Below are 17,366 nucleotides of genomic sequence, written 5' to 3' on the forward strand. Positions count from 1 at the left end.
AAAATTAGAGTCAAAAAATAGAGAATTATGGAGTTTCTTAACTACCCGGGGGACGTGAATCATACTGGGTTATTTTTTTTAATCAAAGTTTTTAAAACTTGAACGCGCCTTTGAGGATAGCACGTTGACTGAGAAGAGGGGTGTGGTGAAAATAGCCATTACTGCGGAGGGCTGTTCCTAACGCCGCTGGTTACTGAAAGGTCTGCCCACTTTGGCTTTGGATCTTAGCCCTAAGGTGGCTGCGTGTGTCCAGGAAGAGGCCATCTCTGCCACAAGCATCATCAGGGAAGAAATGGAAACAATAATAATAAGTTTCCCAAGTCCCCTGGGTAGGGGTCCCTGTCCCCAGGGAGACTGCCTTTTGATGTGCAGCTGCCAGAGGAGGAGAGAGGTGCCTGTTGAGAACAGAGCTCTCACTCGCTTCTCATTGGAGAACCTCTATTGTTTCGTCTCATAAAACTGCAGCAATTATAGGACCATCACTGAACCCGCTCGCTCCAGTCTATGAAAATTGCTTGAAAGTGTAACAGTTGACTACTGTGGCTTCGGGTTGTCTTCATTGTTTTTCAAATTAATACCTTGTCATTGTTTCAGCAGGTGTTAAGAAATGTTACTAGCATCCCAGGGGCCAAGCATTGGCCCTTTGCTTGATAATTGTTTGCTTTGTATCAGGGAAAGAAAAAAAAATACAGTCCTACTGTTTCCAAACCTTCCTCATTTTCACCCTGGAAATTACACAGACGTGTTAACTAACTTCAATTTGCAGTGCCTGACAGTCCCGTCTTGTAGAGAAATGATACTTTGTGATCTAAGGTAAATCACAGTAATGAAAGCTAATCTTTTTAGTTATTAGCAAACATACATATCTACTGTGGAAATTTAAGGGGTGTGTGGCAGCTCTCCTAATGACCCATATTACAGTGTTTTAATAGGTTTCTTTGGAGATAACTTTGATTGCGACATGTCAAGCAGTATGCCTACTGAGTTTCTTTTTTTTCTTTCTTTCTTAAAATAAATCATTTCCTATACTGGATGAACCACCTGCTTACCTTTCAGAAAATCTAATTTATTGAAAAATGAAATCCTTCCCCTTGCCACTTTTTTAAATCCTTGGACTATAAGCTGCACCAGGAAGCAAAGACAAATGGTTGCCTGTCTCCTCTGAGTGAACTGATTAGGAAATACTACATACTCAGGTTAAATTACCCCCCAAATGCGACTTGGGAGGGAGGGGGTGTAGAGTGAACTATGAATTCTTTACTTAGCACTTCCTTAATGTTTTAAAGAGGAAAGGGGGTCGGGAAGGCTGTCACCATTCTGATGTTTTATTAAGAAGAGACAGTGGAAGACAGAGTATATTTGTGTATTTTTAAATGGGGGGGGGCAGTTCAATCCAAAGAAAAGCCAGTTAAGTATATGGGTTATCCAGTGAATATTTATTCATTAGAGTATCTTTGCCAGAAAAAAAATTAATCATAGGAAAAATATGTATAAAGCCCTGATTTCCAGAAAGTGGGGAAGGTTCCAATACCTGTTCTTACCAGCCCAGGCTGTGGACGGTCCCAGCTGTGGACGGTCCCGGCTGTGGACAGTCCCTGCTGTGGACGGTCCCTGCTGTGGACGGTCCCGCTGTGGACGGTCCCGCTGTGGACGGTCCCGCTGTGGACAGCTGTAATAGACACCGTGGGCAGCTGAAACGCCAGCAAGCAGCGTGGGTGAGGTGGGTGCGGTGGGGGGTGAGGGGAAACTGCGTGGGTGCTCCAGGGAGAGTCGCTGTCTGAAAATTGCATTTTCATGTTTTCCTGTTTCTTCGCAGAAACCCGGGATGGATGTGGCCGATGCCTATGTGACTTTCGTCCGCCACTCTCAGGATGTCCTTCGTGATAAGGTCAATGAGGAGATGTATATAGAAAGGTTATTTGATGTAAGTAAATGCCTTCTCCTCCTTGCAGACCAAGGAGGAGACCCTCCAAAATGTGACAAAATAAGAGACAGGAGGATAAGTCACATTTTGAGAACACGGATTGGTCCCGATTCAAACAAAATCTTCCCCTCCCCTCCGCCTTAGGCTCTTATCTGTCGTGCGTGTGTTCTGAGCCCACTGTGGCGTGGCCGTGTCTCAGCCCCAACCTGTGTGCTCCGCGGGGCGGTGCACAGCCTCGCGGCCAGCAGGCCGGGTCCTGCGTGTCGCTCGCGAGGCAGCTTCCTCTGGCTGGCAGACCTTTCCCGGTCGTGGTTCTCCTCCTTGCAATCTGGCCTTGCTTTACGGAGACATTCTCCTCTGGAGGCTGAGCCAGCCCTCCCTCCCGGGGGTGCTTCCTCCCTGACACCAGCTGTGACACGCAGGATGTGCCTAAATGTGGCATTGTTATCGCTTCCAAAAGGATTCCGTTTCTGGGAGACCAGGGGTTCTTACTCAGCCCTGGGTTCTGGCAAACACTTAGGCTGGAGTGGCTCGGTTGGTCGCCAGTCTAAACCAAGGTGCCCCCTGCCACCCACCCACTTGAACGTTTGGGGAAAGGAGCAAGTGCCCAAAGAGCACGGACATCAGGCTGCCGACCAGGCTGGGCCGCGGGGACCCCGAGTTCCAACATTAGCAGTTCCGGGGCCAGCTCGTCCCCACCGCGGCCGCATCTGCACTCCCAAAGCTGGCCACTGAGCGAAAGGAAAGAGTCTGCTCGGTCTCAGATCGCTCACCTCTTTCAGGCCAAAGCAGACGGCGCTGTCTAACTTAGCCAGATATTTTGCTTCAACTTTCCACCAAATTTGCCTGTGTAGACCCGGCCAGAGTGCAGGGAAGCTGACGTGCTTGTCTCCGTGTGGCTCTAACTGTGCAGCCCACTCCTGTCTCGTGAAGCGTGAGCTCCTCCTGTCCAGGTGTCTGTATTTTTAGTGCCAGCCCGAGCATTGATGTTTTGGTCTACTGTGGAATCCGTGTTTCTCTATTTTTCCTGTGATTGTGTTCAGCAGTTTACACTGAGTTTGTGTGTGTGTGTGTTTTTGTTCTGCAGCTCAGTGAGCTCATTGTTGGCAGCGCTCGGGGTATTGCAGCTTCTGACTTTTATATGCTTGTCTTCCAGCTCATTTGCTTTCCTCGTGTGTCGAAAAGGCTCCTTTCCTTTTTTTCTTTCCCGATCACCCCCTCTTTGTGCTCAATATCGCTCCTTCCTCTGCATCACCTTTCTTGGAGAAACCGTCTTACTTTTTAATTCCCACCTGTCCCCTCTCAGATGAAAATGGAACTTATCTCTCATGTCAAATGTTTTATCACATTATATCAAGTGGCATGAATTAGAATCAAATAATCTTCCTGTGTACATCTTCTAGCATGACCCACACCCACTGAGAATGCCTCATACATGCATAAAGCGCCCGGCGGTCCGCTCCCTTGTCTGCATGCGTGCCTTTATGAAAGTCCCGAGCCTAGAATGTCCGGGGGACAGTCACCCATCCGATAGGCATTGAAAACAGAGACAGGCAGCACCCTCGGGCCTGCAATTAGGAGCCTGGACTCTCTGCCCATCTCCGTTGAATTAAATTCCAAACCACAAATTTCCAAGAAGCTTGTGGATTGTTCTTTTCAATGCCTAGGTTGCCTTTCTTCCCCTTTGAGCGGTACCTTCTGATTCTCAGTTTTGTGTGGCCTTGGCGTGCGTGCGCGCGTGCGTGTTCCGTGTGAGCGGGTGTGCGAGTAGCCTCACGCTCCCTAAAACTCGAAAACATCTAGTACTGAATTTGATGTTTAATCTGGAGTTTCGCCTGCTGCTCTGTGAACAAATAACCCATGCCTCTGTCTTTCTTTTTTTAATTAGAAGTACCAGGGGGAATTTTTTTAAGGTAGCCTTCTCGGAGGCAGCCAGGCAAACTGGCCTCTTCTGTGACCTTTTTAAAGGGAAAGAGCCGCTGAATTATCGGAAAAGCAGGAGTCCCGCCTTGGCTAGCCCAGATGGTAAGAGGAGACCTGTCCGACAGTCGGAGAACACAGGCAAACTCAAGCCCTCTGGGCCCTTAATGTGAATGGATAATGGGGAAAAAAAATTACTAATATGTTTTTCAGAAGGCAAATCATGTTTAGGGCAATTCAAAAATTCACAACTATGTTGGTCCCTTGTTGAATTATACTGACCCGCATAAAATGGCATCAGAAACACGGTGAGAACCCCTACAATTTAGTCTCACATTGTCCCAGTTATGTTTTCCCAAGGGGGTCCTAGTTCCAGGGCCCCGAGGACCCGATGTTCAAGGCTTCACCGTTACGGTCACTCACTGAGCGTTCCTTCCGCTCCCCTGCAAAAACATTTTTCAGTAGCTTGTTTAGAGACGACGAATTTTTTTTGCCATTTACTTCCTTATTTTTCGAATAACCTTTTCCCCTAATTTACAGAATATCGGTGCTAGGCAACCTAACTGATGAAGCGCAACAAAAGTTATTGAATCTGTCACGGATCTGAAACATTTGTCGTTTGAAAAACCCAGAGCTTCTCAAAAAGCTTCATTACCATGCCGTCCCAGTAATTTAATTCAGTACTTACTGTTTTTCTATAATCTAGCAGCAAAACATCAGATTACCAACATGTCTGATTATTTTCGGCTTCTGTTTCCTCAAGCATGGTGTTTATTTCTTTGCATATATGCGCTTGCAAGGCCCTCGTGTCCACCAAGCTAAACAAGGGAACGGGAATGGGAAAGCAGAGGGGTCCGGGAAACCTGTCCCCCTAAACTTCTTGCAGCAATGAATTGTTCTTTCAACTGCATTTCCTAATGATAGGGGTCCTGGGGCAGGTTTCTAAACAATTGGCAGAAATCTATGGAGAAAAGCATTGATCTGAGAGGTTTCTCTTCCAAATTGTTGCATTTTGATAAATGGCAAAAATGAATAATAGAAAATTAGCATTTTGAATGAGGGGGGCAAATCTATATCTCTGAGATTGTTTGCTGTTTGGGGGTTGTTGATTCTGACTGTTATGTCATTCTCTGGTTTTTAGTTCCTGCTGGCATCTGTCATTTCAAGGCATGTTCTCAGAGACCCTGTTGTGTTTTGAGCTATGTTGGTTTTATTTACCTGAGACGTCCTTTAAGTTCTTGCTATTTAGTATTGTCCATCCCCCTTTTTGCCTTTTCGAGTGTGCCTTGTGGAAAAGGCTGGGTGGCGGTCGTGTGTGCTCGTATCTGGGAATATTTGGACTAGTAGCTGGTCATTTAACGAGTGCACCTTCCGTGTTAGCCGGGCCTCAGTTTCAGCGCTCGCTCTGAGCCGGTTTCCTCTGCCTCGTCAGTGTACTTTTGGCTAGAATTGGGTGCTTGTGGGAGATTATCGGCATAGCATTTGGGGCTCTATATTTGATGTTCTGCATTTTTATCTATTTTATTATGTAACTTAAGAACAGCTTTCTAAATTCATCTTCACCAATTTTTTTAAACAGATATTCTCTAGATTTATTGAAGAAGTCTATTCAGACATAAGGTTGCCTAACCAGCTCCTTTTAATGCAGTGAAAGTTTTCCTGTTTATTAATATAATGGATTTACATAGTCCTTCTATAAAATACCTTAAACTTTTTGGTAATGCCCCTAACTGGTCCAGAATTAAGTGTTGATTGGATAAGAGCCCTCATCCTGCTTCCTATAGTGTTTCAGATACGCAGCTGTACATTCTTATCTGTGTTTTGCCCTGTTGTTTTTTTTGTTTTTGTTTTTGGTTTTTTTTTCTTAAAAATGACATGCAATTGTAAACTGATTCCAGTTACTGCAAAATAACAGTTTAGGACATTTTGAAACAAAAGCAGGAGAATGCAATAGCAATGAATTTAAATTATATTAAAGATCTTGAATTTTTAAAAGAGAATCAGATTGCTGTCGGACTCAAGTGGAAGCCTGGCCCTCCTTGAAAACTGAAAATTATTGCTGACTTTTAAAGAAAATATAAAAGATGGGTACGAAATAATCTTCATATTCCTAAAGCAGCAGCCGAGAAGGAGCGCACCGCCCAAGAAATAAGTCAGAGGCAGCGATTTAAAGCTCGAGTGTCCATAAATCATGCAGATGGCTCTTCCCCCTCCTCTGGTGATTAATTCAACATCTTCCCCAAAACAAAAACATGCTTTTTGAAATTAGAGATCCGATCATCAAGAGAAGCACCTAAGATTTCAAGGTCTAAACAAAAATTAATTTCCTTTCTTTCCTCTTTGTACTTCTTGGAGACACAGACAGGGAGGAAAATCGGGATTAAAAGAGATGTACTTAGGGGGAATTCATCTGCTTAAACCTCACAGGCTCGGAGATGAGCGATTAAAAAGCCGTCCCGCACTTGGACGGCGTCCACAGTGGGGGCCATGCGCGTCCGCGCCCGCGGCGCTGTGCAGCAGGCCCGGGAACATTTGCCTGGAGATGATACGTGGATTATATAGGTCAATTATACACTTAATCTGCCTTCTGGAGGATTAAGTATGCGCAGATTGACTCTGCATTTGGCTTCTCCGTGGCAGCTCTGAGATCAGGAAAGGGCGCCCTCCCCAAACCGCCCCCTGAGCACCGCACCCTGAGCGCGGCTGCTCTGGGGTCTCTGCCTGGCACAGATTTTTAACTTGCTCCATTTTTCAAATCATGTGTGTGTCCGTGTTGTATGTCAGCACAATAATCGAGTGTGACGATTTCCCTTTAAAGGGGTAATTTGTAAAATGAAACCTCGGCCTATAAAAATATACAGGGTGGGGCCAAAGTGGGTTTTACAGTTTTGAGTATGCAAAAGTGTTTATCCTTATATTGTGATTTATTAATTATTGTATTATTTTCCATACTAATGACTGTAAACCTACTTTGGCCCCACCCTGTATTTGCTGTGTTCATATAGGAAACCACAGGTAACCTTATTTTAATAACCTTATTAAATTACAGAAGCACTATCCGTGTGATCGTGTATCAGTCAAAGCAGGAGTCAGTCTGCGGGAGGCAGCGAGTACTGAGGGAAAGCATTATGCTATTGTGTAAATTCTGTAAGGTAGCTCCCCACGGTCCAAGGGAGGGAAACTCCTTCCAGAAGTTCAAAGTGGGGAGAGGTGCACAAGACACCGGTAAACAGGGTGCAGCTCTAGGGGCTGACGAAAGAAAATCAAGGCATCTGGCCCTGTAGACACAGACTGAGTATCTCCCCTGTGAGCAGTGAGCAGGTTTGACTCCCCCAATGGGAGCCCTGGTGTCGTGGTCCTGCACCTGGCTTCTGGCGCCTTCAGACTTCACCCCTGATCCTTACACGCCGGGTGGCCCCGGACAGGGTGGTTAATCTCTGAGCTCAGCCGATCCATCTGCATACCAGAGATGATAGTAAGCAGGACCTTCTCGCGGAGTTGGCGTCGGGCGGAATGCCGTGTGCAACCGCAAACACCGGGCGCCGAGGAAGCACCTGGTAAGTGTCGGCACCACCATCATCACCATCATTACGTCATCGTCGCTGAGATAGAGTGCTTTCCCCAGACACCTGTTTTTCTTGTTAAAAGAAGCTCCCTACCCGCCCTAAGGTGCTGTAAGATCCTTGCTGTCATTGGCAGACGTTAACCCCAAGTTTGCTTAGAATGACTGGGCATAGGGGCCTGGCGGGGCCTTTTCGCGTGTGGTGAAGCATAGCTCTGAAGCAGGCGAGCAGTGAAGCTCAGGGCGGGGCTTTGAAGTAAGCCGGATGACAGTGGGCATCCTCATTTTGGTACCAAGCGGGTAAATTATTTAGCCTCTCGGAGCCTCCATTTTCCCCGCCTGTAAAGAAATTGACTTCTTATCGTTGTTGGAAGACTAAGTAACATAATGGATGGAGTCTGTCATAACGGAGCGTTCAACAAGTATTCTTTCATCATCATCACCATCATCATCATCATCATCTCATAGAACTGCTAATTCCCGCAACCGAAGGGGAAACGATCTAGCCCGCCCCCAAAACAAAACCCCGGTGCACTGGCAAATGAACCAGGGTTGACCTTTGGAATGCGAGGAGTTTTTTGGGGGGGAAACGGAGGAGAGGTTAATACTTTTTATTACTACGGATGCAATACACATACATTGTAGACATTTGGAAAATACGGCTAAGCAAAGATAAGAAAGTGCTGTGTTCCCGGCACCAGAGATTATTCTTACGGATCTTGTTCTATGTGCTTCTGTGTGTTATGTACATTTTACTAAAATAAGTATGCAAGAAAATCACTTTTTTAAGTTAGTGATCTTCATTTTTCTTGTCAATAAATGTTCATCTAATACGCTGCCCATATTCAAAATTCCCTACTTGTCCCCAAAATATTCTTTACAGTTGATCTGTGTGAGGCAGAATCCAGTCCAGGCCCCACGCTGCATCTGGTTGTGATGCACTTTACATTTCTCTTTACCAGCACTGGCCCTTTTTCATGATCCTGACTTGCTAAGAGGACTGCCGTGCCAATTGTTCTGCAGACTGGAGGAGTTTATTACTATCTAAACATAGAACTGATTTGAAGAGAAAAAAATCTAGCCGAATTCAACCAAGTAGTTCTTTTAGACATAATTAGTAACTCAGCATAATTCAACCAGGGTTTTTTAAAGCTGTTCTCTGTGTGTAAGGAGAATTTCTGAAGCCAGTTAAAAAAAACAAAAAAACAGCAATAAATCCTCAGAGGCCAGGGTACAGACAGGTTGGCCATGTAAAGAGCTGCAGGGATTTTACTTCGTGTATTAAGGAATTGATAGCTGAGCTCCACAGGTAAATCTAAGGTCCATGGTCATCGTCCAGCATTCCTTGTGTCACTGTAGCTGCTTTACTGAAATCTTGGACTAGTAACTTTAACATGCATGCCCCTAGATCATTAGGAAGTTTCTTTTGTTAATTCTGCTAGGATTTTCCTGAGGTTATCAATCTGAAATTAAGCCCTTCAAATCAGTCTGAAGCTGAGCTTTCAGTACCCTTCAGATCAAATTTAATTGAACCATGGCCCTGTCCCTATCAGCCTCAATGATCAGGCTGAAGAGCATGCCCTTCAGTCTGCTAGGACTGCCTTTGGAGTTGGTGTAGTTATATATATTGGAACAGGAAAAAAAATCCAGCATGGACCAGGAAAGGCAGCTAGGGAAGGAGAGACAATTGATTTTCCACTGAATGCTGAATTCCAGCATAAATTTTGATAGTTAAGCCACGCCCTGGGTCTTGCATTAGAGCTGTAGAGGACTGTCGTTTCCCAAGAAGAGTATGGAGACTGGACACAGGGTCAGAGGGGATGAGAAGTGCAGGGAAAGAGAAGGCCTATCCCTCTTACCTTGATTTGTAACATTGTAAGAAATGTATACGTAATAATATATATTCTATATAACAAATATTTAGCCAAAAGAAAAGGGCAGTACTAATAGAAGTTTTTGACCTTTGACATGATGGGAAGCAAGCTCTACTAGGGTGGGAAGGGGTGGAAGGAGGCGTATCTTATGTCTCTGATGTGCTGTTGCAATGAACCTCATATTCAAATATGAATCCTCTCTTGCCCCATGGCCTTCACAATAATATGTAAATAATAGCAATCAATTCTTTTGCTTTCGGAGTCCTTAGGTATAGAATGCACTTCTGTTCCACATGGACATTCGAATGTTTCTCTTCCATGCATGGGTGGTTTGAGGTTGCAGTGATCCTACATGCAGAAAAGACAAGGGACCATGGTGCCAAATGGGTTACTGCTTATTTTTGTTAGCCTCATCCTTCTAGGTTACACTTCAGTGGCATGTCTTCAAGTAGTACTTTCCTAATCTAGGTTCTTCCTCCTGAAGCCATCCATAGAAATTGGTCTTGTTTACTTTGGGGCAAACCTTACATAAAACCAGTCTTGAAATTTCTCTGGAGCCATGTGCAATGAAGAGCTCTGTTAAGTGTCTTTATCTGAACAGCTCTCTGTGTTCCAGGAGACATTTGGTGGATACAGTTAATTTATTTTCTTTTCCAGAGGAGAATGTTCCAATAATCATCCTAAGAAGCCAGACTGATTGTTCCATTACGTTAAGGTCACAGTAGCCTTACTAACACGAACAATAAGATACTTTTGTGTCTTGGAAAAGGTTCTTTTCCTCCTATGGCAGACTTATGGCATGGAGGCAGCAACACTCTTACACCACACATGTGCGCACATGCTTGCACGTGCTCACACACACACACACACACACACACACACACACACGGTAGCCAAGGCGCATTTTGTAGAGCAAATATTATTACATTGTGTTACAAGATACAAGATATACTAATTCTCAAATACTTCCCGTTAATTAACCAAGTAACTATTTCTCTCCCCACTCCGCTCTGTAGAGGCTACTTTCAAAAGATTTCACTGTCCAGCCATACCTAGAGTCATAGTCATTGCTCTAATATTTTTTAATGAATGAATCTAAAACATCATCTGGGCCCGGCCAGGCATGGCTCAGCGGTTGACCGTCAACCTAGGATCCAGCCGATCGGGGTTCGATTCCCGGTCAGGGCGCATGCCCAGGTTGTGGGCTAGACAGCTGATCAATGACTCTCTCATCATTGATGTTTCTGTCTCTCTCTCTCCTTCTCCTTTCCTCTTTCTGAAATTGATAAAGATATATTTTTTAAAAATTAAAAAAAAAATAAAACATCATCTGGGTTCTTACTATTCAAAGTGTGGTCCATGGACCCTCAGCATCAATCTCACCAGGCACTTTTTAAGAGGTTCAGAATCTGAGCCCTAACCCCAGTCCAGATGATACCAAATCTGCATTTTAACAAGATCCTCCCTTGATTCACATGAACATTGAAATTTGAAAAATACTGGATAAGATCAGTGATGTTCAAACTTATTTGTCCATGAGTCATGGTAAGAAACAAATTTTACATTGCAACCCAGTATATGTACACACCACACACACACGCAGTAAAAGTTTATGAAACAATATTTACACTTACTAGGATACAGTCTATTCCATCTTCAAAAAGGGTGGTGGTAACCAATCATGATTTCACACACACTGATAGGTCAGTCACAACCCTCAGGTTTATTTATTTATTTATTAAAATATTTTTATTGATTTCAGAGAGAGAAAGGGAGAGGGAGAAGGATAGAGAGAAATAGAAACATCAATGATAAGAGTCATTGATCAGCTGCCTCCTGCACGCCCCCTGCTGGGAATCAAGCCGAAACCCAGGCATGTGCCCTGACTGGGAATCAAATGGCGATCTCCTGGATCATAGGTTGACACTCAACCACTGAGCCACACTGGCGGGGCACAACCCTCAGGTTTAAAAACGCACCTTGCACAAAGCTGCTCACCCTTGGCATTATTGACATTTTGAGCCAGGTGATTCTCTGTTGTGGGTTCCAGCCTGTGTATTGAAGCATGTTGAGCAGAATCCCTGGCTTCTGCCCACTAGGTGCCAGTAGCATCTCCCTCTCGGTTGCACCAACCAAAAATGTCTTCAGACTTGGTCAACCCGGGAGTTAGCTTGGGACCTGTGCCAGTCTCCCAAGTAGATGATGTTGGGGAGCTTCATGTGATGGCTGGGAAAGCTTGTGAGACATCCAGACTCTTCACCCCTCTTCCTGTCTCTCTGCAGAATAGCCCCACTCAGAGCCCAGGGAAGGGTCAGGGCAGCACATTAGGTCAGCAGTATGGGTTCCCGCTTGGCCTCTCTCCATTGCTTTGCTTTGCTTTATATAGTTGCATCTGGACCTTGGTTTAAAATATATATGTTATTCTAACAGGTGGCTACAAGTTATTTTTGCATGTCCAAAAACCTGAAATGAAGGCTCAACTTGAATACTTCATTCATTCCCAATTCCCAATTCTGAGGACAGTTAACGGTTTCTGTTCTGTTAAACTCCTGCTGAGTTGATTAAAAATCAAGTTAATGGAGTCAAGTAATTTGCCTCCAGTATGGATATTCCCACACTTGAGGGCCTACAATGATAGTGTTGCTTGCCATATTGACACCTTGACTGCCTTTGGCAGAATTTTTCACTGGACCATACCTGAATTAATGCCAGTTAAACCAACAACCTCCCAGCTCTTGCCCAGGATGGAGGTATGATTAATTACCAGATCTGCATGCCAGTGAGGATATAAAAGAATCTCTCATTTTTTGTGTTAATTTTTTTTGAAAGAAACAAATAATATGTAAAGTAAGCAAAGTTAAGTTCATGAGTTTTTTCACGAAATTCTCTAACTCACTGTTTAAGGGCGAGAACTATGACTCTTCTGTTCAGAAAATTCATTATTAGGCCTTGGAAACCATCCTGTTAAAGAGAAAGTGCCTGGTTGTTAGGTGCCTCGCTAGCTTTGGGAGCACTAGGTCACTGTTTCTCACCCAGAGGTGATTTGGTCCCCGGTGGGGACATTCAGTAACATCTGGAGACATTTTTGGTTGTCACGATGGGAATATTCTGTGACTCTGTTCACCTTTGGTGAGGAGAGGCCAGGGAGCTGTACTCATCCTGCAATGCACAGGACAGATCCCACAGTCAGGAATTACCCGGCTCCAAATGTCAGGAGTCTGGAGGTTAAAAATCCTGTCTTTATTGGTCTGGGCCCTTTCTCTGAGTGGCTCATTTTCTCACCCAGAGACTCCAGTGACTGTCTCTAAAGAATACTCTACTTGGCAGATAGCTCAGAAACTAGTCTCAAAAATCCTTTTGACAAGCTTCATCCAAACTAGCTTTTCAGGGTCTAGAAAATAAAAACCAAGGAATTGTTAACACCTAACTTTCTCAGCTTGAATTTAACACTTGATCATGTGTAGCTCCCACGGAGCTTCAGTACTTCAACAAAAACCCCAATCTTGTCTGTTAAAGGAATCGCAGCAGCTTTCTTCTACTAGAAAGTGACCCCTGAAGTTCTTAAGGAACTGGCTCGTACAGCAAACAGACATTAAGAGCATAGGCTTTGGAATAAGACTCCCTCACGTTCCACTTCTGGGTCTGCCACTCACTACCTGTGTGACACGGAGTAACTTTAACCTTACCAAGCCTTGATTTCCTCCTCTGTAAAATGGGGATAAGAGCATTACCTGGCTCTTTGGATTAAGAGGGCTAAATGAGGCAATGCCTATGAATCATAAACTACGACTGCCACACCGAAATTACTACACAAATGTTTCTTCTTTCCGTCTCCATAAGTCATAGTAACAACATAAAAATCAGCTAACACCCTTACCTAATACTGAGGTAGGTTTTGCAGAGAGAAGAAAAGTAGTGGTGTGTTGCGGGAATTTGGTCAGAGTTCATAATAAGTAGCAAAGAGTCCAGTTGTATGCAGAACCCAATGTGATTGGAGCCCCAGAGGATGCAGCCCCATGGTTAGATGCACAGATATCTAGAATTTGGACTATAGCCTTGCTGGATAGAGTAGTCTTGGTTTCAGAGCCTTACTTTGCATCACCTTGAATACTTCATGCCATTCCCTTCTAGCCTGTAGATTTTCTGTTGAGAAATCAGCTGACAGCCTTATGGGAGCTCCTTTGTAGGTAACAAATTGCTTTTCTCTTGCTGCCTTTAAGATTCTCTCTTTGTCTTTAATTTTTGGCATTTTAATTATGATGTGTCAGTGTGGGCCTCTTTGATTTCTTCTTGCTTGGAACTCTGTGTTTCCTGAACTTGTGTAACTTTTTCCTTCACCAGGTTAAGGATGTTTTCTGCCATCATTTCTTCAAACAGGTTCTCTATGTCTTGCTCACTTTCTTCTCATTCTGGTACTCCTCTGATGAGGATATTTTTACATTTCATGTTGTCCCTCAGCTCCCTTAAACTGTCCTCCTGTTTTTTAATTTTTTTTCCTTTTTTTCCTCTGAGTGATTTTTTTCTACCCTGTTTTCTAATTTGTTGATCCAATTCTAGGCTTCCTCTAATCTGCTGTTTATTCCTTCCAGTGCATTATTTCTTTCTGCTATGACTTTCTTCATTTCCAACTGGGCATTTTTCATAGTTTCCATATCTTTTTTCTGTTTCCATATGTATATGCTGTTGAGCACCCTTATCATTACCCTGAACTCTATATCTGATAAATTGCTTATCTCCATTTCATTTAGCTCTTCTTCTGGAAATTTCTTTTGTTCTTTCATTTGAGGCTTGTTTCTTTTTCTCCCCATTTTGGCTGCCTGTTTGGGTTTGTTTCTATGTATTAGATAGATCTGTTACAATTCCAGTCTTCGTATGTGGCCTAATGTAGTTGATGACCTGTGGGACCCAGTAGTGCAGTCTTCCTGATCACCAGAAGCACCTTCCTGATCACCTGATCATTAGAGCACCTGGGTGCTCTAATAATGTCCCTTGTGTGTGTTGTGTGGACCCTCCTTTTGTAATTGAGTCTTGATTGCTATTGGCTCCTTTGTGCATAGGCTTGACCCTCAGGCTGGCTAACAGTGAGGCTCAACCCCCAATACAGTGTGCAGGCTGCTGTGCAGGTGCCTATCACACAAAGCAGAATTCGCCTCAGCTGGGTTTGGAGCCTGCCAATATCTCCCTGTGGATATACTGCTTGTGAAGCTTTCTGGATCCTGCTCTGTTGTTGTCTGAAGCTGGGGAGTGGGTATATTGGTTTTGAGCCTCTTCAGAGGTTCTCTGGCACAGGACAGTGTCAGATGTTGTTTGTGACTGGCCCCAAGTACCCTGTTTGGAGGTATCAGCAAGCCACAAGTTGTAGCTCTCCCTACTGGGGCTGGGCACATTTGGAAAGGACCAAGCTGAGCACCAAGGTCTTCTTTTCCTAGCCTTGGGTTCAGAAGCAGATCAGGCAGAAACTTGAAGCACCCAGAGATCTGCCTCTGCCTGAAGGATGATTGTTAGTCTTTGTCGCTTAATGAGCCTCAGGCTGTAGACTACAGCAAAGTGTAAACTCCACAGGGTGGTATGAGAGGGGTTCCAATGAGTGGGGCAGTTGCTTCCCCCCAGGCTAAAGCTGCCTGGATGGTAAAGGTCTGCCTAAGAAAGATGTCCTCTGTAGTATGGGGGAATGACTCAGCACAGGGGTCCAGGTGGGTGTCCCCTCGAGCTCTCTCCCCAGAGCCACCAACCCTAGACTCTTGTCACACAGCTCTAGTCCACTCTGCCTTCCCTCCGCCGGAGCCCAAGGTGAGTGGCTGCACATGAAATTTTGTGTGTTGGCCCTTTAAGAGGGTATCTGCATTTCCAGCCATCTCTCCCTGGGAGCCAGAAGCCTCACTGCTTTTCACAGCCAGATGTTTTGTGGGCACCTTTTCCAGTTCTGGTGTTCTGGGCTGGGAAGCCCAGCTTGGGGTTTAGACCCCAGACTTCTCAGGGGGAACCCCCCACAGCTGAAACCTCCCTCCAGACCTTCAGCTGCTGCCTGTGGGAGCCCCGGCAGCCCTCTAGTGCCTCCGCCCTTCCTACCAGTCTCTATGCGGTCTCCACTTTATGTTCTTGGTTATGGGGGTGCTCTCCAGCTCATCTTCAGTTGGTTATTCAGGGTGATTTTTCTGTATTTTAGTTGTAATTCCAGTTTGGTCCTTGGTCAGTGTAGCTTCCACTTAATCTGCTGCCATCTTGGAATTCTCCCAGATGTCTTGGGTTTGGAAGGAGAAAAAGGTAGGATTCTATGCTCAGGCACTAAGCAAAGAGCATCCCTGACCCACCAACACCATGTCTTCATTAGCCTTAGCAGAGCTCTTCGGAGTGGTCCTTTTAGAATTTAGACAAGGGATGACTTCGCCCAGGTTATGATGACACCATTCTAGGCATCTGGATATTAGCTACTTCATAACCTCAAGGGCTAAATTTTTTTTAATATTAATTGTGTTGTTTTGTCTTTTACTGTGTGGTTCACCAGGAATGTGCATCAGAATTACGTATGTATTTTTTTTATTTTACAAATGTTCTCATTCAAATTGTACACCAAAAATTCTGAGTCAGCAGATCTAAGGAAGGTCTCAGGCATGTTTTTAAAAATAAATAAATGAATAAATAAGTGCAAGGGAGTGATCTGACCAAGAACCATTGATTTAGAGGAGTGATCCTCCATGGTGGGTGATTTTGTCACCCAGGGTATATTTGGAAATGTCTGGAGACACTTTTGACTGTCACAACCCCCGTGGGGGGCGGGTGCTACTGATGGCAGCATAGTACCATTCTGGTGCCATGGTAGATGGTCAACATCCTACACTACACAGGACAGCCCCCCTCAGCAAAAAGTTATAGGGCGCAAAATGTCAGTAGTGGTGAGGTTCTTGAATCATGATGTAGGGCATAAAGGATACTGAAAGACATCTTTATTTTTATCACTCCTATTAATACCATTGTTACATTGTATCCTACAAAACAACTTCATGACCTTATTTATTTATTTATTTATTTAGTGACAGTAGGAAGCAATTTCCACTTTTAAGATAAGAACCTAAGGTCCAGATAGAGCTTGCCCGGGACTCCAAGGCCCCAGGGGCCCTGTCTCCTATAAGTATGGTTCTCTCATTGCCCCTCTGAGAACAGTGATATTGTCTGTCTTACTCACCTTTGCACCCCCAGTATCTGGCATGTGTAGGCCTCAATAATTATTTATTAAATGGGTGGTGATGAATTCTTAGCCTCTTCATAGCATATTATGTACCTTGTTAAGAATATTTTCTATTTCCAATTCAAACTCAAAAATAGTAATCAGGGCCTTTAAATATCTCACTATGAATTATTGCAATTGTCACCTGATTTTTTTATTTTTTATTTTTGGAAGCCTTGAATATACAGTGTTCTGGTTAACTTAATGGGGAGTGAATTGTTTTGGCCCATTTGATTTTTTGGTTAATCTGAAGACTTATTGGGAAATGATTTCTGTTTCAACTCCTACTTTTGAAACAATTTCTAAAATGTCTTAGTTTTGTTTTTTGCCTTACTGAGCATCTGAAACAGAATCTGATTCTCTGGGTCAAGATCTTTCAAGGCTCTGGCTGTGCCCTGCTAACTCCTATTGCTACTCTCTAAACACTGACATAAAAAAAAGTGAATTATCCAGGATCACACCACTAATAACTTCCCGCACTCCAGACACGGTGCTCTTTCTGCCACTCTTCGTGTCTCAAGAAGGTGGGGCTGAAATATTTATTAGCAGGAAGACAGTCTGAGAGCTGCTCTCTTGATTCAATCCCGAAGAGGACTTTTGGGAAGAGGGAAAAGGGCAGCTTTCTCCTAAAAGGCAAATGTGAATAGGGAAATTCCAGTTAATTGAGGGTTTTAATAAATGGCTGTTTAGTAGCAACACTGATAACTTAGAGTTTCCTCTATGTATATTTTCCTGACTGTACATTGGAGACAATAGCATCATCTTGCTAAAGATATTATTTCTTTTAGATGCTCTTAGCAGCCCCAGGAGGTAGGTACCTAATGATTCTCATTTGTAGCTGTGGAGGCTGATAAGAGCCAA

General features: G+C 44.1%; 1 protein-coding gene across 11 annotated transcripts in view; it reads left to right on the forward strand.

Annotated features, from left to right (window-relative positions):
- The window catches only part of CADPS (calcium dependent secretion activator), a 434,736-nt gene that overhangs the window by 394,005 nt on the left and 23,365 nt on the right, over positions 1 to 17,366 (forward strand). For all 11 annotated transcript variants that reach the window (XM_081160526.1, XM_081160532.1, XM_081160524.1 and 8 more), the window contains one exon: positions 1,817 to 1,924. In XM_081160526.1, coding sequence (XP_081016652.1) covers positions 1,817 to 1,924 — 108 coding nt within the window. The remainder of the gene's footprint in view (positions 1 to 1,816; positions 1,925 to 17,366) is intronic.

The sequence above is a fragment of the Miniopterus schreibersii genome, assembly GCF_964146895.1.
Source record: "Miniopterus schreibersii genome assembly, chromosome: 15".
NCBI classification, from domain to species: Eukaryota; Metazoa; Chordata; class Mammalia; order Chiroptera; family Miniopteridae; genus Miniopterus; species Miniopterus schreibersii.